The sequence below is a fragment of the Cicer arietinum genome, chromosome 4 (assembly GCF_000331145.2).
Source record: "Cicer arietinum cultivar CDC Frontier isolate Library 1 chromosome 4, Cicar.CDCFrontier_v2.0, whole genome shotgun sequence".
Classification (NCBI taxonomy): domain Eukaryota; kingdom Viridiplantae; phylum Streptophyta; class Magnoliopsida; order Fabales; family Fabaceae; genus Cicer; species Cicer arietinum.
The window spans coordinates 54804434-54827894 of NC_021163.2; the positions used below are offsets into that span (position 1 = coordinate 54804434).

Consider the following 23461-nt stretch of genomic DNA (forward strand, 5'->3'; position numbering starts at 1 on the left):
ATGTAATATGTGAAATTATGAGGATACATATGTAAGGGGTGAAAGTTATAAAGAACAAAAAATTAAAAAGTTAATTATTTAAATCGATTGGCTCATCGATAAAATAAACAATTTTGAATATGACTTTTTATATTGGTTCAAATTTAACCGATGTAATAAATCAATTTTGAATTTGACTTGTTATATTGGTTTAAATTTAATCGATCTAATAGATTAATTTTGAATTTGACTTGTTATATTGGTTCAAATTTAACCGATCTAAAAAATCATTTTTGAATGTGACTTGTTACATCTATTATTTTAGCTGATTTAATAATTAACTATTTATTACAACGCTTGATATTAGATCGGATAAGAAACTGATCTAAGAAATACATAGGAACGGATCTAACAAGGTTTAATTGCACTAGTGATTATAGATGATTATAGATGATTATAGAAACTTCATTTGAGAAAAAAAAAAAGGAGATTCTTGGAGTGAGCTATTAAAATCTTAGGTTTTAACACATATTGAAGCCCTGAGGTACATTTTGTGTCCAGTAGTTTATTTTTATTTTTTCCTTTTTCTCTTAACAGTTATACATATATAGTTTACTCATTTTCTATCTCTTATGCAACGATGCATATTATGCTGGTATGGTCTTGTGCTTTGTCTTGCTGACATGAATGATAGTTGATTAAAAGAAACTAGGACTAATTAGGTAGATATAAATTGAATGTGATTATTCATTGCTAACATTTCTTTTTGAAACACAACAACAGGGGACAATACAAATATCCACAATAAAAATAAATGGTATCATACACAACCATATTAATCTATGCACATAAATCAAAGAGATCACAAGTAAATTAATACAATATTCTATTCAAAAGTTTCTATTCAAATAATTTGCACAAATATTCAAAAATTTATACAATATTCTTTTTGAGTCAATTACTAAAATCCTATTTTAAAGAGTCAGCACTTACTAGTAAAATTAAAAAAAAATGAATATCGATTAGGTTTGGCGAGTTATAAGATTAATTTTGATGCTAGAGTCACTATGTCTAAAGGTGATAAATCAATTACGTTGTTGATTTTACGTGAAAAGCTTTTAACAATATGAAAAGTGATTGGTTCATGGCAAGTTCTCATTTGTTTCTCTATATGATATGCAAAGTGTTTCTAACAATTGGAACCTGAAATTTGAAGCTTAGTCTTTTTCGATTTTTCTCTTAGACGAAAGATTTCAATCTAGATTTAGTAAGAAACACAAAAACTCGATATTAGATACATATCTACGATTTGCCTCAAAAAATATTGAAGGTCAAAGATATTGATGAAGCAACCAACTCAAAAATATTGGGATATTTTCGCTCGAGTTTTGATCGATATAGACATGTGACAAGAGCTAAGACATCACATTCTTGTTGAACATCAATAATATGCATTTTTTGTTTAGATTGATTATAAAAAATTTCCATTAAAAAATAATTTTATACTGATAACTATTATAAAACATGAGACAAACATTTGCTATTGATACATCAAAAAATTACGGGACAAATATTTCGTACCGATAACTATTAAAAAACAATGGGACAAGTATTTTCCACAAACACAACGAAAATATGACACATATTTTTCACAAATAAATATAAAAAATACGGAACATGTACAAAACATAGTTTTCTTGCTAGTTACCATAAATTGTTTGCATTAATAAATAAATAAATAAATTGGTGTACACTCATACACCCGAAAAAGAAAAAAATAGAGATTATTATGTAATAAATGTAGTAGGTTGATAATGGAATAAAAAGAGGGCGAAAGAGAAAATGAAAAATAAAAAAAAAAAAACACATAAAAAGTATTAAAATTACACAAGATAAATAAACATAGGACAAATATTTGTTAGGGATAAATTTCAAATTCACATAGACATGTATTTACCAATGATACATAAAATAGCATGAGGCAGATATTTGTCATTAATAAAAAATAAAAAAATCTTGATAAATATTTATAAATGATGCATAGAAAACACGACACAAAAATTTGTAAGTGATAAATGTAAGATCCGTAGAAAATGAATTCTTAATTAAGTATATTTAGTTCAGTTTTGTAATTAAAATGTGTTGTTGAGTATATTAGTTCCTTTTATTTATGAATAAAAGTACAAAAAATATATTTTCATGGGTGAAATATTTTTATTTAGTCCACGTGTATAAATAATCAAAATCTGAGAATGAAATTTCTCAGAGTTTGAAATCGACAGAGAGTTTTGCCGCTTTCAAAATTTAAAATTTATTTGATTTCGATGAAATTTCTTATTCAAGTTCTTGGGTGATTGAGACTTAATTTATTTATGAGTAATATTTTTTCATTGAATATTATTAAATTTAATTATTTTAATAATCAAATTATTTTTATCGTAATAATAACTATTGATAAATATTTTATGAGTTTTAACTTACGATTAGATTTATTTGCGAGTTGAGTTGCGTCGGATACACCTTTGTTAGAGAAAATTAGTAATTTTACATAAAGTGAATTTTAACTTTTACTAGAAATAGTATTTTAAAAGAGAAGTAGTAAGAAATGTCCTCACAAACTTGACACGTCTCTCTAAAATTTAATGTGTGTCTCACATCACATTGTGTTTCTAATAAATAGAGCTTAAAGTCATAAGTTTCACTTCAATCCCCACTTCATCTTACAACCACCAACATACTCCTTCTTCCTTTTTATTTCAAAATTTTCTTCTTCTCTTTTCTTCCATTTTGGAACTTCAAGGAAGCTTCCAATCACTGATTACCTTCAACTACAAAGTTGTTTCACTACTTGAAACGAATGCAAAGAGCCAAGGGTCAATAGTTGAGGTAGCTATTTCTCCCATATTTTCTCTCAAACCCGTAAGCATTTATATATAGGGGGAAAAAGTGATTTTTTTTTTACATTTTGAGCTTTAATCTTGCTTGTTTATCACTACTATGGTTGTTATTATTGTTTAGGAAGTCAAAAAATATATATTTTCAACTCTTTTTCTTTCAAGCATAAAAAAACCCTAAATAAGAGAGTAAAAGAAAAGTGTGTTTTGTTGCTTTGGTGCTTTGTTAATATTGAAATTAGATGAGTTAAAAACTTGAATAATAAAAAAAGTGAAACCAATCCCCTAAAATTTTTAGTAAGACCAAATGTGGTGTGTCATAATGTGAAATCTTGATTTTTGTATGTGTTTGAGTAACGTAATGAATTGTTTTCAAATAAATGAGTTTAAACTGACAATAAAAAATTTATTAGAGGATTTAAGTTAGTAAAGTTAAGAAGACTTTTGCTAGTGTGTTTAGTTATTTTTTTTAACTAAAATGATAATTAGATGTTAAGGTGTTTGGGACCAAAGTGATATATGTTGTTTATAAAAAATTAAATAAAAAAAAAAAACTCAATGTTGTGAAATGAGGATTCTAAAGTAAGAGAGTGATTGATAAAAAAGACATTGATTAGTTTTCTTGAGTAACTTATCCTTGAAGTAAATTTTATAATTCCCTATGTTTATGTAGCTAGCTCTTTGAATCTCGAATTTGAATCGAGATTGTTGACACCGAGTTAGCGGTGGAAAGAACTCTGAATATTTTATGTTTGTTGGTTTGAAATTTTTAAGGAAAAGAGATAGGAACAAAAAGGTCATGGCAAAATTTTGGAAATAAAGTGGTAAGTGAATTGTTGTGGTTTGTTTTAATTCAAAAGTATTTGGGTAGTAGAATTTTTATGAATTTTAAAGAAGTTAGAAAAAACGTTCTCTTGTGATTTTTAATGGTGGTATAAGTTAAAATTTGGAGTCATTTGAAATTTGATCATAGGAGCGGTTGTCCTTGATTATTTATGGTGTTTTAAACTAGATTTGGATTTGGAAATTTTTTTGAAAAACTTTGATGAGTAAAATGGATTTTAGCCGAGTGATGTATATATATATATATAAAGAGAGTTCTAAATTTTGTTTAAAAGTTGGTTTTAAGTTTACTTTGTTATTAAGGTGTTAAAGGTTTTATCCTTTGAGTTTTTGTGAAAATAAGGTTTCTACCTTTATAGATTGAATTAAAAAGTTTTACTTATTGATATTAAATATTCAATTTTCACAAATAAATTTTACTTTGAGAAGCAAACTTTCAAATTTTATGATTTTGAGAATAATTTCATATTTAAAACTTAAAAGTTCAAGTCTTATATATCAAAAAGGTTTGAACGAGAAATATTGGCATTACGAACAAACTTTCGATCTTAAGTTTTGAAGTTGCAAGTTTTGATTTTTATAGTAAGATGTCAACTTTATACTAAAATTCGAAGTTGGAGAAGTATCTAGGTGTTTTGAAAAATAATGATTGAATATAATTTTGGCTTTTGATATGTGATTTTATTAGAAATGAAGATTTTAGTTGAAGACATAAAAGAAAATTATGAACTGGAGAAATATTTTGCGTTATGATAAAATGTGATTTTAGTGTGAAAGTTTAAATACAAAGCATAGTTTATAAAGATTAAGGTTTGAAAAATGTCAAATTGGAAGAATCATAATTTGGAATAATTAGAGCATTGAAACTCTTAGTATTTGAGTTTTTTTTTTAAAAAAGATTTCTTGATAAAAAAAACTTTCTACTAGTTTTTCAAATATTAAAGTGTTGAAATTTATGATGTTGATGGATGATTTATTCAAAATTTTGAACAGTGTGAGTATATTTATCTTTAATTGATTTTATTAAGAAAATATTTTGTCCTAAGTTGTTAAAGATAAAGATTTATGTTGAACTTCAATAAGTTTGGAAAAAATAATTTCAAGATTTTCAATGTGTAGCCTAAGTGTTTTAAAAATCGCTTCTGCCAAAGTACTTAAACCAACGTCTTCTTGAAGTTAGGGAACCTAAGAGAAAAGTCAAACCTAATTGATTTGGAAAGGGGTCGAACCTAGGGTTCATTTGGGGTTGGTTTAGAAACTTGTATTGATTAAATTAATTGGTTGATTTAAGTTACAAGGAAATTGAGAGGTGTTGTTGGAATCGTCGAATAGGTTATGTTGGCATAACGTAAGTTGGTTGTGTAATAAAGTATTGTCGAGGTAAGGGCACTTTCTAACAATATTATATATGTTTGAATGCAGAGTGTGTATGTATACATGTTCTTTGTGCTTGTGGTGAATAAAGGTACACACGATTGTTTATGTATTTGATGTGATTATGTATTCTTAACTGATAACAAATGTGTTATGAATTTTATTGACGAGAATATGTCTTGAGTATGCTTTATGAAAATAAAATATAAAAAATTATTAGTATTTAATGAGTATTAAAAGGGGAGTCTTTTAATAACTGCGTTTACATAATGATTGATTTGGAAGAGTCAGAGCATGCTCATGCATTTCATAGTTAGTGGTGACCGTGATGAGACATAGTGTTAGTAGTGACCGTGATAGGCCATAGTGTTAGTGGTGACTGTGATGAGCCATGGGGTGGTTCCTTGAGTTGATTGGTCCACCTTATCCTTACAAGGATTTTGGAGTTGTGTAGGTATGTGATAAACTGCACTCTAGTAAATCGTGATGATCTGTGATATATGACACCTCAGTAATTAGTATTGGCCTGTGAGAGGCGGTCCATTTATGATTTTCGCCCCTCGATGATGGTGAGGAAATTCCAGAATCATGTGCATTAAGATATAAACATTGCATTAAGGTGCTTTGTCACACGAGTCATGTTTGTTATATGATAATAATTATATGCTCATGCATTTCATAGTTAGTGGTGACCGTGATGGGCCACAGTGTTAGTAGTGATCGTGATAGACCATAGTGTTAGTTATGACTGTGATGAGCCATAGGGTGGTTCCTTGAGTTGATTGGTCCACCTTATCCTTACAAGGATTTTGAAGTTGTGTAGGTATGTGATAAACTGCACTCTAGTAAATCGTGCTGATCTGTGATATATGACACCTCAGTAATTAGTATTGGCATGTGAGAGGCGGTACATTTATGATTTTCGCCCCTCGACGATGGTGAGGAAATTCCATAATCATGTGCATTAGGATATAAGCATTGCATTAGGGTGCTTTGTCACACGAGTCATGTTTGTTATATGATAATAATTATATGCATACTTGTTTATCAGTTGATGCTATGTCATGTTATGCTTTCGTGCTTTGTATTTTCGTATATATGTTGTTTTTAGATCGTGACCCTCTATTATTATTGTGGATTGGGCTTACGCCCCAAGTTCTTAGAGTTTTGAGTCATGCAAGAATTACAACAACGTTGAAGACGTGACAAAGCGATGATTTTGGATTGGCAATCGGAAGCAATGAGGCTTGATGTCACCCGTGGACCCCTAGTATCCAATCATCCTCAGTTAGAGTTCAAGATCAACTTAGAGTTTTAATTAAGGGTTTTATTTATTCTCCCGTCCTTATTGCAATGTTATTGTTGCAATGAAATTTATGTATCTGAAATAATTGTGATTTTTTTGGGTCAATGTGAATTGTTCGGTTGTAAGTAAGTTATTTGTATCGAAACCATTTTATATAATGCAACAAAAATTCTAATCATCATTTTTGGAAAAGAATTTTATAATTAAATATTTTACTCTGATTTAAATTAAATACAATTATGAATATTTTAGCCTAAAGTGTTTAGTTTTTTTTTTTTAAAAAAAAATTTACACTCTCACTATTAAAAGTCGGGGTGTTAAGAAAAGTATTTGATGTTCGTCTGGTAGATTTCAGGACGAGACTGGATGAAGTTTGATAACTGTCGGATAGGTTATACTGGCATATCGTAAGTTGCTTGTGTAATAAAGCATTGTCGAAGTAAGGACACTTTCTAACGATATTATATATGCTTGAATACAAAGTATGTATGTATACATGTTCTTTGTGTTTGTGGTCAATAAAGGTACACACAATTGTTTATTTATTTGATGTGATTATGTATTCTTAACTGATAACATATGTGTTATGAATTTTATTGACGATAATATGTCTTGATTATGCTGTGTGAAAAAAAATATAAAACATTATTAGCGTTTAATGAGTATTAAAAGGAGAGTCTTTTAATAACTGCATTTACATAATGATTGATTTGGAAGAGTGAGAGCATGCTCATGCATTTCATAGTTAGGGGTGACCGTGATGGGCCACAGGGTTAATGGTGATCGTGATGAGCCACAATGTTAGTGGTGACCGTGATGGGCCATAATGTTAGTGGTGATTGTGATGGGTCATAGTGTTAGTGGTGACTGTAATGAGTCATGGGGTGGTTCCTTGAGTTGATTGTTGTTTTTAGATCGTGGCCCTCTACTATTATTATGGACTGAGCTTACGCCCTAGGTTCTTAGAGTTTTGAGTCGTGCGAGAATTGCAACAACGCCGAAGATGTGACAGAGCGATGATTTTGGATTGACAATCAGAAGCAGTGAAGCTTGATGCCACCCGTGGACCCTCGGTATCCAGTCATCCTCAGTTAGAGTTCAAGATCAGCTTAAGGGTTTAATTAAGGGTTTTATTTATTCTCCCCTCCTTATTGCAATGTTGTTGTTGTGATGAAATTTATGTATCTGAAATAATTGTGATTTTTTTAGGTCAATGTGAATTGTTCGGTTGTAAGTTATTTGTGTCGAAATTGTTCCTTAACATTTGATTGTCCATGGGATTATATATTTTCTCCAAGAAACCAGAAGCTTCCACTAGTGTTTTTTCTTTCGATTTTATCTCTATTATACTCAATATCACATAAATGTTTTCTTATACAACAAACCAAGATTAGTAGTCTATTTCAAGTATCTAAATATTCTTTTAACAACACTATATGTGATTATCTAGGATCATATTTTAATATAACACATAAATATGCGTTGAATGAAATTTCAGTTCTTGAAACACTTAAATAAAGTAAATAGTCTATCCTACCTCCACATACCTTTTTATCTACCTATTTATTTGTTTAATCTTTGTCGAGGGTACAAGTAGGATGCATTGGAGTGCATAGGTTTACATTGTTTCATACTGAGTTTTGTAGAGTAGAACTTTGAAATGTTAAGTCTATATTTTGAATAACATGTTAAATGATTATAACATTTCAATTATGAGTAAATCACCAAATTGATCCTTGAAACCGTAATACACTCTTAATTTAGTCCATGAGACTATTAATATCTCAAATTCATCTCTAACTCTGTCAAATGTTTCTCAGTTAGGTCTTCTTGTTAAATTTCGTTTCTAAAATTGTTTAAAAGTGATGATGTGGTATGTAAGTATGTTAATTGTCACCTAGACGTTTATGTGTATTAAAAAATAATAAAGTGGTTAAAGAAATTATATATAAAATATATAGAAATAAAAAATCTACTTTTATGTCCTAAAAATCATATTTCATTCCATACCTAACTTACTTTGTTCAACTTCCACCATTTTAGGTTATGAACAAATTTGTCTACTATATTCATTGTGATAAGGATCAATTTGTAAAAATCGGATAAATCTATGGACTAAATTATTGACTAAATTGAGAGTAAGTGGTCAAAATCAAAAAATATTTTAAAGAAATATTTATGAATTTATTATCGGTTTATTTATTTTAAAAACTTATTGTTTTATTAACTCAAAGATTGTCTTTGGTCCGGTCAGACACTAGTTGTATTCTTTTGACACCCCTTCTATCCAAAAACATCAATGTACAAAGAAACCCCCCAATTTGCGACAATCAAGTTCCCTTGAAAACCAATCTAAAACACAACAAAAACTCAGCGCAAAAATATCAGAAGGCTTTGCAGACAAATTTAAATATAAATTTAGTAACATATACAAGAGTCAATCCACTTAACGATCATTTCATTTTCCCTAAAGAAAAAATCATTTCGTTTAAACTGAAACCGAATTAATAATACAACCAATGACTGAATTAAACTCAAACACAACTGATGCGGGAGTTGATAACACTGAATACATTTTTAAATTAAATAAAATGATAATAATTCATAAACATTTTCGGACTTTGACAATTTAATGTCAATTTAATTCCTTTATATTTATTTACCTTAATTCTTATGCATTGATCCTAATAAGAAATGAACATCATAATGAATGGTTAGCGGAAAATTCGTTTCGGACCGTAGATGATGGAAGTTGAACTAAGTCTATTGGATAGATAACTAAATCTAATTTTTTAAATATATAAAATCATATATTTTTTTTAAATATTTGTATAAATAATTTATTTTTAATCATTTGAATACTTTTTAATACAAGTGGATGGTGAGGTGACACTTTACATGCCACACCATCACTCTTAAAAGTGACGAAACAACCTAACTAAGAAATTTTGACAAAGAAAGAGAATGAAAATCGACGAAATAATTTAACTAATTTTTTTTGACAAAGACATAGATGAATTTGAGATATGAGATATTAATAGTTTCAGAGATTAAATTGAAAGCTCTTTCAAATCTCAAATACCAATTTGGTAGAAATTTAACTCTTCTAAAGTGAGCAACTCACTTTAGAGAATAAAATAAGTAATATTAACTGTTGATAATCAAATAAATGGTTGATATTATATGCATATGTATAATCAATTGATTTATTCAATTTAGTAACTTCTCACTTCAGAATAGACAAATTCATTTGATAGTTTACACTTTCATCTACACTCAATTCATTTTTAAAAATATACTATTTAGCTTTTTAATTTTAAAAAGAAAAATAAATCATTGATTTACACTTTCATGTGCACTCAATTAATTTTTAGAGATATACTATTTCACTTTTTAATTTTAAAAAGAAAAATAAATAATTAGTTTACACTTTCATCTACACTCAATTCATTTTTAGAAATATACTATTTAACCTTTTAATTTTAAAAAGAAAAATAAGTCATTTTCTCTTTGCATTTCAAAACTCCCAAGTCCATCCAAACATATCCTTAAATATAAGGGTAAAAATGGAATTAAAATTAAAGTTTATACAATTTATGTTAAATTGCAGAAGACCCCAACAAATTTTTTTGCGCGACTCGGTGCAAACTCAGTGCTCCGAAATGGACCGTGGTCTAACTCAGTTGACGACTCGGAGCAGAACTCACCTCGTAATCTCATTCGTTGAAATCCACATTTTCTTCAGTGCTGTGCTTCTCCAACGCTGTGCCAGGTTCGGTTTACGCTTTCATTTCAAAATATTTTATTTGAAGGTTTTTTAATGTTTGAATTTTGAGATAGTGTTTTTGTTTTGTTGAATGAAGATGAAGGTATAAGGGAAGAGAGAATTAAAGGAGGGTATGGTTTCAGAAATGAATCTATTTGTATGAATCTTTTTTCTCCCATTCATCAATTAATTTTAAATTTTTATTCAAATTCGATTTTAAATGTTTTTGGTTTTAGTTTTAATCAAATAGACCTAACTTCCTTTGATTGTTCATTTCTCTAATGATTTTTCCATTTGTTTGCCATATTATGTGATGCTGACAATCTTTGCTAACAACACATTTTCACCATGGCTTCAAATTGTTTAACAATTAAGTCAAGACTGGTCCTTCATTAATTTGTCAAGGTTTCCAACAAGAATAGTTAGAGTTTAATAATTCATTATGCACTTGTAAGATAGAAAATAAATCTAGGATTACAATAATCCATTTTCAGTTTTCATTGAGAGAAAAACATATTGTCATCAGATCTTATAGAGAAGATATAGTAATTAAATTTATGATAAGGATACAATATGAAGAAACTAAAAATTATGGAATAATACGCATGAATAATGGTGAAATTGATATTTGTGATCCTTTATACTTCTATGATGCTTACATTTGTCATGTGTGTAGCTCAAGCTTCAGATTTTAAAAAGTAGAAACTTTTCTTGAGTCACTTGTATTCTTAATTTAGGAACTTGAACTTCATTTGGAAAAAAAAGGGAGATTCTTGGAGAGAGCTATTAAAATATTGGGTTTTTAACACATATTAAAGCCCTGAGGTACGTTTTATCTCCAGTAGTTTATGTTTTTATTCTTTTTCTCTTAACAGTTATATTAGTTTACTCATTTTCTATCTCATGCAATGATGCATTATGGTGGTATGGTGTTGTGCTTGGTCTTGCTGACACGAATGGGAGTTGTTTAAAAGAAACAAGAACTAATTAGGTAGATATAAATTGAATTTGATTATTCATTACTAACATTTCTTTTGGAAACACAACAACAGAGTACAATACAAAAAATCCTCGACAAAAATAAAAGCTATCATACACAGCCATATTAATATATGCACATAAATCAAAGATATCACAAATAAATTAATCTTGCTTCCACTGTTTGATTTGTATGTCATTTGAACACTGTAAGATTAGGAAGTGCAAGATGGCCATCAAAGAGTTGAACGAAATCTCATATCGGTCACTAATATCGTAGCTCATAGATGATATATTCGGAAGTAGATTTAAAGAATTCGGACAAGAAGATAGACGCTTCACTTTTCTCAAAGTAGAGCTTGCCTTTATTACTTGACCAAAACTAGAACCTGAAAACAAATATGAATTTTTGCTAATTAGTACATAATATTTTTACATTGGATTTATGGGTGTGCGAGTGGACGCGCATGCATGTGTTATGAATGTAATGCTGGCAAACTTACATGATTCATCACGAATGGTGCTTCGGCGTTCCGAGCTTAGTCGTAGATAGGAGGTGGTGGAGAGGTATAAATGTAAGCTGGTGGTGGAGGCGACTTTACCGGTGGAGGAGGACTCACATAATGGTAAGGAGGTGGAGGAGATGGCGATGTTGGTGGAGGGGATTTGTAGTAGTAGGGAGGATGAGAAATGGGAGATGGCGGAGGAGGACTTTGATAGTGATAAGGAGGTGGCGCTGATCGAGATGGAGGTGGGGGAGATTTGTAATAGTAAGGAGGTGGTGGTGATGGTGGTGGAGGTGATTTGTAATAGTAGGGAGGGGGTGAAGATGGTGATGGTGGTGATTTGTAGTAATAGGGAGGAGGAGGAGAGGGATATGGTGGAGGGGGACTTTTATAGTAATATGGAGGTGGAGGGGAAGGAGATGGTGGTGGAGGTGGAGGTGATTTGTAATAGTAGAGAGGTGGTGGTGATGGTGATGGTGGGGGTGGTGACTTATAGTAGTATGGAGGGTTTGAAATCTCTTTGGGAGGAGGAGGTGACTTATAATAGTAAGGTGGTGGTGGAGATGGTGACGGTGGAGGTGGGGACTTATAATAGTATGGTGGAGAAGGTGATGGTGATGGTAGGGGTGGTGACTTATAGTAGTATGGAGGGTTTGAGATCTCTTTGGGTGGAGGGGGTGACTTATAATAGTAAAATGGTGGTGGAGATGGTGACGGTGGAGGTGGGGACTTGTAATAGTATGGTGGAGGAGGTGATGGTGATGGTGGGGGTGGTGACTTATAGTAGTATGGAGGGTTTGAAATCACTTTGGGTGGAGGAGGTGACTTATAATAGTAAGGTGGTGGTGAAGATGGTGATAGTGGAGGTGGGGATTTGTAATAGTATGGTGGAGGAGGTGATGGTGATGGTGATGGTGGGGGTGGTGACTTGTAGCAGTATGGAGGGTGTGATGGTGGAGGTGGGGACTTGTAATAATAAGGTGGAAGTGATTTCAATGGAGGCGGAGGTGACTTGTAGTAATATGGAGGAGAATAATAATGGACCGGTGGAGGTGGTGAGTTGTACTTGTAAACCGGTACTGGAGGAGGAGGTGACTTGTAGTCGTAAGGAGTTGGTGAAGGATTGGGTTTCTCACATTCTTTAAAATATTTCTTTGAAGCATAAGCAAATGGCTTAGCCTTAAGTACAACCTCATACTTGTCTTTGGATTTCAACTCCAAGTTGGTTCCCGCATTTAGCTTTGTAGGTATGTTAAAAGGAGAGCCTTTAGGTGGAGCATAAAGTGTGGCTTTGCATACTGTAGGACCATATTTGACGTAGTCGAAGTCCTTAACCGTGATGCTGTATTTTCCATTGATCTTAGTTTTACCTTAAGCTTTGATTATTTTTCTCCCAGCTTTGCATTTCACCTCCACAATAGCTCCTGCCGCATTACAAATTTGATTTAAAGACAAAGTGAAATAAAAATGTATTTAAAGACATATAATATAGAGTATTATTAAACAGAAACATATTAAACTATATTGTCAATTTATTTGTAATGCCATTGAGGATTTTATGCCAATAATAATTTACTCAAGTTTTTCAAAAATAAATAAATAAGTTTATACGAGTTAAAAACGAAAGGATTAAGAAATATAAATTAATGTACCTTTAAGGTGTTTCTTGTCATGAGACTTTTCAGGATACTCCCAATCATAACACCTAAAGCTGTAGACTTTACCCACTACCTTTACAATCAATGAGTGGTGGTAGGGGTGTGGTTGAGGATACACAATATGTGGAGGTGGAGAGTTATAATAGTATGGTGGTGGAGACTTATTGTAGTAAGGTGTATGGGGAATAGGAGATGGAGGAGGAGGAGATTTGTAATAGTATGGTGGTGGAGAAGATGGTGAAGGTGGTGGGGGTGATTTGTAATAGTCTGGAGGTGGAGGTGAGGGAGAGGCTGGTGGAGGACTCGTGTAATAGTATGGAGACTTGTATTCATAAGGTGGAGGAGCTGGTGACTTGTATATGTATGGAGGTGGAGGTGATGGTGATGGAGGAGGTGGTGAGTTGTACACATATGGTGGTGGGGGTGATGGTGAAGGAGGTGGGGGAGACTTGTACTCATAAGATGGAGACTTGTGCTCATAGGGTGGAGGTGGTGGAGACTTGTAAATGTAATGTGTTGGAGTTGATGGTGATGGAGGAGGTGGTGACTTGTACACGTAAGGAGGTGGTGGTGGAGAAGAGTAAATGTAACTATCAGCAGCAACAGAAACCACAGTTGTGGAAATTAACACAATGGCCAATGCCGTTGCCATTGGTGGCCAGATATAATCCCTTCTGGGGCAACTGGTTCTATCTGTCATGGGTAGAAAGAAAAAGTTGTCACCTCCAATGCTTCTGTTATTGTATCCTCACTAATATTCTTTGATATGGTGGAAAAGCTGGAAGGGTAGAAGAGAGGTTTTGGAGTTTGTGATTATGTGAAAAGCTGCTTGTGAGACTTAATACTTATAGTGTAGTGAGAGTAAGTCGTAAAGAGGCAGCTATCATTAAGGACCAATTCAAATATTGATTTGACTCATTTTGATTTAAGTCCTTTAAATAATGCTCCCAGTTGGCAACTTCTTTCGCATTACATTGTTATACTTCCTAGTTCCAATGGCCGTAACCCGTCACTATTTCTATCTCCCGTGGAAGGGTAGAAGAGAGGTTTTGGAGTTTGTGATTATGTGAAAAGCTGCTTGTGAGACTTAATACTTATAGTGTAGTGAGAGTAAGTCGTAAAGAGGCAGCTATCATTAAGGACCAATTCAAATATTGATTTGACTCATTTTGATTTAAGTCCTTTAAATAATGCTCCCAGTTGGCAACTTCTTTCGCATTACATTGTTATACTTCCTAGTTCCAATGGCCGTAACCCGTCACTATTTCTATCTCCCGTGGTCTTTAAAGTTATAAGAAAACTAAAAATTAGTCCTTTATTTTTTATTTTTAACAATTTAGTCCTTTTTTGTTGTAACAACGTAGTCTTTTATTTTCATTAGTGTTAAGTTTGCCTTTTATGTTTGTAAATGTTTACGCCGATAATCTTAATTTTACATCAGCAAAATTGAAATTCAAAATTCTCTTAATTTTTTCGATAAACTCATATAATTTTTAAAGGCTTTTGATTGCAATAATCATAAGAACATAGACCTTCAATCAACTTTTAGAAAAATAATTAAACAAAATAGAATTTGAGTGAGATACATTTTAGTGTTTTTTGAAATTAAACACTAAAATCTCTTAATCTACATCATGCAATCACATAAAATTTAATATATTATTCCTCTTATGATTGATACAAAACTCATAATACAATTTAAAAATATTTAACTAAAAATGATTGAAATGAGGTTGGGACTAAAAATAGTTCAACAGTGTAACTTTTACAAACATAAATTGATACAAAAAAAGTTAAATGACCAATTTGATATTTTCGTGTAACTTAAAAGACTATAAGATGTATTTTGTCATAATTAAAATATAAATAAGCATCTTGACAAAATGGAATGATTAGAGAACTTGAAGTAATGTGTCCTATTCTTCTATAGTTTCCTCATAGCTTCCCTTCTGAGTTGCTTATCTTGACAAAAAAGTAACTGTCAAAATGCTTTTTTTCTTTTACCATTTTCTCTCTTGTTCTCTTTTTCAATTTTACTTTGTATTGTTTTTGAGGGAAGGGAATGTGAATCTAGTCTGTTTTGCCTTACTTATCCATGAATGGGCATTATTTTTGTTCTAGCCCATGATGGTAGCTATTGCAAGCTTTGGTTGGAATTTTTGTGTTCTTCATTTAATCGTGAAATGTATAGTTGACTTTTCATGTTTTGTATGTGTACTTTTTGAATGTGATAGAGTAATCCAAATTATGTGACTTCTCAATTATGAGATGAACATGTGATGATGTTTCCCGGATGAAATGCACAATTGCATATTGCTGATTTTGAAGGAGAAAATAAAAAGAACAATAACCAGGAAAAATAATTAGCAAATTTCATATTTATTATAAAAGTAAAAAGTTTAACCTTTCTTAGTAGTTTCTCTGTTTGTGCAATACACTTTCTGAATAGCTTTGTTTTTTGCTTTATTTGTCCAATGCATTTACCTTGTATCAGGTGTAGGCTTTATCTCATGTATATCAAGATCAAGTTATTTTAGTAACAAAGGAAGAAATTATTCAAAAGAAAGAAAGGAAAAATAAAACAAAAAGAAACATGCACTCATGATGGAAATATGTCAATGCCAAATGGTTGAATTAGTATTTCAGTAACATAAAACGGAATAATCTTATAACTGAAATATGCACACAGAGTCAAAACATCATAATGGCGAAAGCTAGTGAAAAATTGTTAGCTGCGCATAAAATTATATTACATTTATTGTCTTGTGAAATTTGATTTTTTTTTTTTAACTGTGTACACTATATTATGTGTTATATTATTCTGACTTAAACTGGGCATTCATTTGATTTGTCTTTACATATGTTCCTGTCTGATAAATCTCGGTGTTAAAATATATACTACTAGTTATTTTTGGTCGTTGCATAGTTTTTAGCAACTGATCAATGTCGACTTGTAACATAAAATTATGGAATCAATAAATGAATGAAACGTGCAAACTACCGTTATGAAAATTGGGTTTGGTGCTGTTGGATAATGTGATATAATATTTTAAATGGACAACCAAGCCTTTGCCAATAAGAAATAGTCCTACAATTCAACGGGAGGAAATCATGTAAATTCCTCTATGATATTGTGAACAAATCTAGTTTTATTTTTCTGAAAAGTCAATCTTCCAGATTAAAATTACATGTGATTCTAATTTCTAGGAATGGATCGTATCATCTGAAATTTTCACATAAGATGGACAAGTGTGTTCTCCCACTATCTATTTCATATTTTTCTTCTTAAATGGCGTGAGATTAATTCTCCCTTTGATGTTAAAATTTGACAATTATCTTTTTTTTCACCATTGTTAGTGGAAATGTACATATTAAATGTAGCACCATTGTCTGATTTGGATTTGCTAGCTAGAAGAGAAATGTAGTAACGTTTTGGTTTTGTCCAACATATCAATTTATTTACTCTTTCTTAAGGCCAAGGTGGCAGTAACTTTCGTTGCATCTGCCCCATATTTTTGTTTTTGTTGACAGAACATATGCCCCATTTGTTAAAATTACCATAAAATGGGTGCATTGTGTCTCCATGTGAAGCTACTAATACTTAAGTTGGACAATGCCATCGTGTTCTCCTCTCTCTCACACATTGTTTAAGGTAGTCAATGCCGTGTAATAGGACAGCTGAGCCTCATATCCTCTCCATTTCATTTGTTTAATTACTATATTGTTGGTGTATATAAAGTTAATAAATGTTTAATTTATGTCACATGTTTTAAAAATGTGTGTCAATATAGAAATACAAAATTATAATAATTGAATATTCTATATTTTTTGAGAAATTGATAAGATCTCAACTCGTATTGAGTTATGTAACAAAATCCGATTAGATGATTTTTCACACAATAATTAGTCTTAAAGATAGGACTGTCCAATATAGTCTAGGTCTAATGGTGAACTTCACTATTTTTAATTAAATTTTATTGAAATATTATATTTTCTTTTTATTTTTTATTATTATAAAATTATTTTTTTACTAAAAAATAGTAACAGTCTTGACCATTTTCTGAGAGGTCTATATATTAGACACGCCTCGTAAACATAATTGGATATTGATTCCATAATTGTGGAACCAGTGGTTGGGTGGAAAAGCTAGAAAGAGAAAGGGATTGGAGGGATTAGGTGAGTCCTTTTGGATTCTTACTATAATGTTGGGCAGATAAGCGTGTATATCATAGCTTAAATAAAGGATTACTTTTCCATTTTTGGAGAGCTAATTATGTTAAAGTTATCTGGACGACCACTCCACCCACCTTTACGGTCCTAAAATTCTCGGGTTTAATTTAGGTAATAGGTAGTATAGGGTTGTACAATTTTTCAAACTGAAGTTATCTTAATACAATCATTGATGTATTATCGGGTCCTTTTTTTATATATAAAAATTGATTGAATTAAGAAATCAAACGAGGGAGACTCTTGCGTATATCATTGGTTAATAAATACTCCATCGAAAATGAAATCTAAAATGAAATATAAGTAAAAAGTATTTAAAAAGTTGACGTTTCTATCAATTTTAAGTACTCAAAGAAGGAAAACTAGAATCCAATCAAAAAGTTGTGGAGGAATGACCTTAATTAACTATCAAACTAGTAAATATGCACAACAGTTGGTTTGTCTAAAGCCATGAACTACTGATATTCTCCAATTAGATTGTTTGCTAAAACCATTTTTCAAAAAAGCCAGACTTCACCATGTTAACAATAACAGCCGAGTTTAGGCAAAACATCATCCACTTGATGTTGAAAAGTCTTCCCTATTCACGAGTACATTCTATTCCTTACAATAAATAATACTTGGAAGTGTCATATTTGTACAGAGAATGATAATGTTATATTTGGAACCTACTTCCTTGAAAATGTGTGTAGAAACCTTGAAACTTTAAGTTCTCTTTCAATTAGGGGTCATAAAGTTTGTAGTCATACTTTATTTATACATAGCAGCATTAGGTGGTGTGTTTTGAATCTTTTGATACCATCTTACATGAAATAAACAATTCATTCTAGAAGAGTAGAGAGGAATATGTAGAAGAATGCTTCTAACCATTGCTTATTGATGGAAAGGAAAAGCTTGCATACATAAACAATTAATTAAGTGCAGCTATACCATATAACCCCTATGAATATAAATGTATGGATAACTAAATAGGTACAAGAGTAACCGTGACCCTGTCTCATTTGATTGAAAGCTTTTTATGCATCATTTGGAGCTATTTTAAACAGCTACATCACATTCGCATGAACGATTGTGGTTAGAAAAATACAAACTTAATAGTGTAGGCAGAAATTGAATGCGATTCTTTATTGCTAACACCTTTTGGCAAACACGATAACAGATTACAATAAAAAATTTCTCAATAAATAGAAAACTATCATATACGTACATATTGATCTATGCACAAATAAATATAAGAGATCACAAATAAATCAATCACGCTTCTCCATTTTGATTTGCCTGTCACTTGAAAAGAGTAAGATCAGGAAGTGCAAGATGGTCATCAAAGAAATAAAATAAATTTTGTCTCGATGACAAATATTGTAGCTCAAAGATGATGCATCCTGACTTTTATTTAATAAATATGGGTACGAAGCTAGATATTTCACTTTGCTCCAAACGGAGCTTGACTTTATTCGTAGTTGAAAACTGGAACCTGAAAACAAACACGAATAAGAACTTTTATAAGTATTATATTATAAAACACACATACATTCATAAAAGTAAATATGATAAACTTACATGATTCATCATCAATGGTGCATCTGTAATTTGAACTTAGTTGTAGATAGGTGGTGGTGGTGAAGCATATATATAAACTGGTGGTGGAGGAGACTTTACTGGTGGTGGAGGACTTACATAGTGGTAAGGAGGTGGAGGAGATGGCGACGGTGGTGGAGGGGATTTGTAATAGTAGGGAGGATGAGAAATGGGAGATGGTGGAGGAGGACTTTGATAATGATAAGGTGGTGGTGGAGATGGAGATGGAGGTGGGGGAGATTTGTAATAGTAAGGAGGTGGCGGTGATGGTGATGGTGGAGGAGGTGATTTGTAATAGTAGGGAGGAGGTGGAGATGGTGATGGTGGTGGTGGAGATTTGTAGTAATATGGGGGAGGAGGAGAGGGGGATGGTGGAGGGGGACTTTTGTAGTAGTATGGAGGTGGTGGCGATGGGGATGGTGGTGGAGGTGATTTGTAGTAGTAGGGAGGTGGTGGTGATGGTGAAGGAGGTGGAGGTGATTTGTAATAGTAGGGAGGTGGTGGTGATGGTGATGGTGGTGGAGGAGATTTGTAATAATATGGTGGGGGTGGGGATGAAGATGGTGGGGGTGGTGACTTATAGTAGTATGGCGGAGGAGGGGATGGTGATGGCGGGGGTGGTGACTTATAATAGTATGGAGGGTGTGAAATCTCTTTGGGTGGAGGTGGAGACTTATAATAATAAGGTGGTGGTGGGGATGGTGATGGTGGGGGTGGGGACTTATAGTAGTATGGTGGAGGAGGTGACGGTGATGGTGGGGGTGGTGATTTATAGTAGTATGGAGGGTGTGAAATCTCTTTGGGTGGAGGTGGGGACTTATAATAGTAAGGTGGTGGTGGGGATGGTGATGGTGGGGGTGGGGACTTATAGTAGTATGGTGGAGGAGGTGATGGTGATGGTGGAGGTGGGGACTTATAGTAGTATGGTGGAGGAGGTGATGGTGATGGTGGAGGTGGTGACTTATAATAGTATGGGGGTGGTGGAGATGGTGATGGTGGAGGTGGGGACTTATAGTAGTATGGTGGAGGAGGTGACGGTGATGGTGGAGGTGGTGACTTATAGTAGTATGGAGGGTTTGATATCACTTTGGGTGGAGGAGGAGATTTATAATAATAAGGTGGAGGAGGTGATGGTGAAGGAGGTGGGGGAGATTTGTAATAATATGGAGGAGGAGGAGATGGTGATGGTGGTGGTGGAGACTTGTAATAGTAAGGATGTGGCGGTGTTTTTACAGGAGGAGGTGGTGATTTGTAGTAATACGGAGGAGAATAATAATGGACCGGTGGAGGTGGTGAGTTGTACTTGTAAACTGGCACCGGAGGAGGAGGTGACTTGTAGTAGTATGGAGTTGGTGAAGGCTTGGGCTTCTCACATTCTTTAAAATGTTTCTTTGAAGCATAAGCAAATGGCTTAGCCTGAAGCACAACCTCATACTTGTCTTTGGATTTCAACTTCAATGGGGTTCCTTGGTTTAGCTTTGTAAGTATGTTGAAAGGTGAGTTTTTAGGTGGAGCATAAAGCACAGCTTTGCACACTGTGGCACCATATTTAACATAGTCAAAATCCTCAACTGTGATGCTATACTTTCCGTTGATCTTAGTTTTACCATAAGCCTTGATGATTTTGCTTCCTGCTTTGCATGTCACCTCAACAACAGCACCTGCCCCATAACAAAATTACTTTAGGATCGAGTAAAATATAGAAACACATACTATATAGGTCTTTATTATTAAAAGCAGCATGTTAAACAATCAATTTCAAGTAGAATATTAAATTAGGGGCAATTATTAAATTCCAACGAGGTAGATTGTACATATTAATTTGACATATTGATTGTTTTCTTTATTCTTGGCAGGTTGTAGCCGGTTCTAAGCAATTTATATTGAATTCGATTATTTAAAATTTTTAAAAAGTAATTGATTTTATATATTTAAATTTTTATGAGAATTTACTTAAAAATATTAAAGTTTGTTTTACATTTATTTATTACCAACTAAAAAAATAATTTTGACATTCAATAACTTAAACATTTATTATTAGAGATTTTAATATGATAAAAAATAATTTAAAAAAAAAAGATATCTTTCAAAAATAATTTTTACAAAAAGATTCTTAAAATAGATTTTATTTTAATCATTTTTTTGAAATTTCATTGTCCACAAAAATAATTAAATAGATGAAATACTTAAAACGATATTTTAAAATAAACTATTTAAACTAATTTTTTATTTGAAGTTTTATTTTTAAAAATATTATAAAAAGATAAAATACTATAAAATCATTTTTTAGGAAAATCTTAATCAAATTGGCCCATTGTCGTGTGGATAAAAGTTAATTTGAATTTTATATTTGAATTATCTATCTATCTATATATCAAAATAAACAGAGAGTTGTATTTTTTATCAAAATATTAATGAATAATTTTAAAGCAATTAAGATTTTAACAGATAAACGATTAAGTCTCATGCATGCTCTAAACTCATTAGTGTATAGAAGTTCAATCCTTAGTAAGTGATGTACCTTTGAGGTGTTTCTTGTCATGAGACTTTTCAGGATACTCCCAATCATAGCACCTAAAGCTGTAGACTTTACCCACTACCTTCACAATCAATGAGTGGTGGTAAGGGTGTGGTTGAGGATACACAACATGTGGAGGAGGAGAGTTATAATAGTATGGTGGTGGAAGATACTTAGGTGGTGGTGGGGACTTGTAGTAGTAAGGTGTCTGGGGAATAGGAGATGGCGGGGGAGGAGATTTGTAATAGTATGGTGGTGGAGGAGATGGTGAAGGTGGTGGCGGGGACTTGTAGTAGTAAGGTGTACGGGGGATAGGGGATGGAGGAGGAGGAGATTTGTAGTAGTATGGTGGTGGAGGAGATGGTGAAGGTGGTGGGGGAGATTTGTAGTAGTATGGTGGTGGAGGAGATGGTGAGGGTGGTGGGGGAGATTTATAGTAGTAAGGTGGTGGAGGAGATGGTGAAGGTGGTGGTGGGGACTTGTAATAGTATGGTGGGTCCTTGTGTATATGTGGGGGTGGAGGAGACTTATAATAGTATGGTGGGGGAGGGGATGGTGAGGGTGGTGGGGGAGACTTGTAATAATATGGAGGTGGGGGTGAGGGAGAGGGTGGTGGAGGAGATTTGTAGTAATATGGAGGTGGGGGTGAGGGAGAGGGTGGTGGAGGAGACTTGTAATAGTATGGTGGAGGAGGGGAATGTGAGGGAGGTGGAGGAGACTTATAGTAGTAAGGAGGTGGAGGTGACGGAGAGGGTGGTGGAGGAGATTTATAGTAGTATGGAGGGGGAGGAGAAGGAGAAGGTGGTGGAGGAGACTTGTAATAATATGGTGGTGGGGGTGAGGGAGATGGTGGTGGAGGAGATTTATAATAGTATGGTGGGGGAGGGGAAGGTGAGGGTGGTGGTGGAGATTTGTAAATGTAAGGTGGTGGAGGTGATGGTGATGGAGGAGGTGGTGATTTGTACACATAGGGAGGTGGGGGAGATGGTGAAGGAGGTGGAGGGGACTTATACTTATAAGATGGAGCCTTGTGCTCATATGGTGGTGGAGGAGATGGAGACGGAGGAGGTGGTGACTTGTACACGTAAGGAGGAGGTAGTGAAGGAGACGGTGGTGGTGGTGACTTATACACATAAGGTGGTGGAGGAGAAGAGTAAATGTAACTATCTGCAGCAGCAGAAACCACAGTAGTGGAAATCAAAACAATGGCCAATGCCATTGCCATTGGTGGCCAACCCCTTCTGGGGCTACTGGCCCTTGCACTCATGGATAGGAAGAAAAAATGTTACCACTTCCAATGTGTATGTTATTAGATCTTTACTAATATTCTTTGAAGTGGTGGAAGAGATAGAAGAAAAGAAAGAGAGGTTTTGGTGTTAGTGATTACAATGATAAGCTACATGAGAGACTAAGTATTTATAGTGATAGTGAATCGTTAAGAGGTAGCTATCATGAAGGACCAATTCAAATATTCTATTGGTTTCATTTTGATTTTATTGTATTAGATTATGTTTCCCAGCTGGCCATTTCTTTCCCATTACTCAATTTTACTCCAAATGGTTAGAAATTAGGATCAGTCACTATTTCAAACTCCAACTACTAATTAAAATATAATTTTTGCATCTTGACAAAATGGAAGAATGATTATAGAGGCAAAGTTAATACATTGTGTCCTATTTTTCTGTCATTTCCAAGTAGCAGCCCTGCATAGTTGCCTATCTTGACAAAAGCAACTCCAAAATGCTTTTTGCATTTGTTTCCAATTTTTCCTCTTTATTTTCTTTTTTCTTAGTAAAAAGAGAAAATTAATATAGTTTATTTTAATTATTTTTTC

The 23461-nt window shown here is 32.9% G+C and overlaps 1 protein-coding gene and 1 long non-coding RNA gene across 2 annotated transcripts; one reads left to right on the plus strand and one right to left on the minus strand.

Moving 5' to 3' along the window:
• Positions 1-2662: 2662 nt before the first annotated feature.
• Positions 2663-6577, plus strand: LOC105852003 (uncharacterized). Its single transcript, XR_001143792.3, has 3 exons — positions 2663-2865; positions 5139-5181; positions 6247-6577. It is a non-coding gene; the product is annotated as an uncharacterized lncRNA (long non-coding RNA).
• Positions 6578-11155: 4578 nt separating this feature from the next.
• LOC101507295 (uncharacterized) lies at positions 11156-23034 on the minus strand. Its single transcript, XM_073367440.1, has 6 exons — positions 21631-23034; positions 19137-20770; positions 14527-14585; positions 13299-14038; positions 11644-13070; positions 11156-11529 (listed from the first exon to the last, which is right to left on the minus strand). The coding sequence occupies exons 1-5, from the start codon at positions 22892-22894 to the stop codon at positions 13018-13020; spliced, it is 3750 nt and encodes a 1249-aa protein (XP_073223541.1). The 5' UTR covers positions 22895-23034; the 3' UTR covers positions 11156-11529; positions 11644-13017.
• Between the last annotated feature and the right edge of the window lie 427 nt (positions 23035-23461).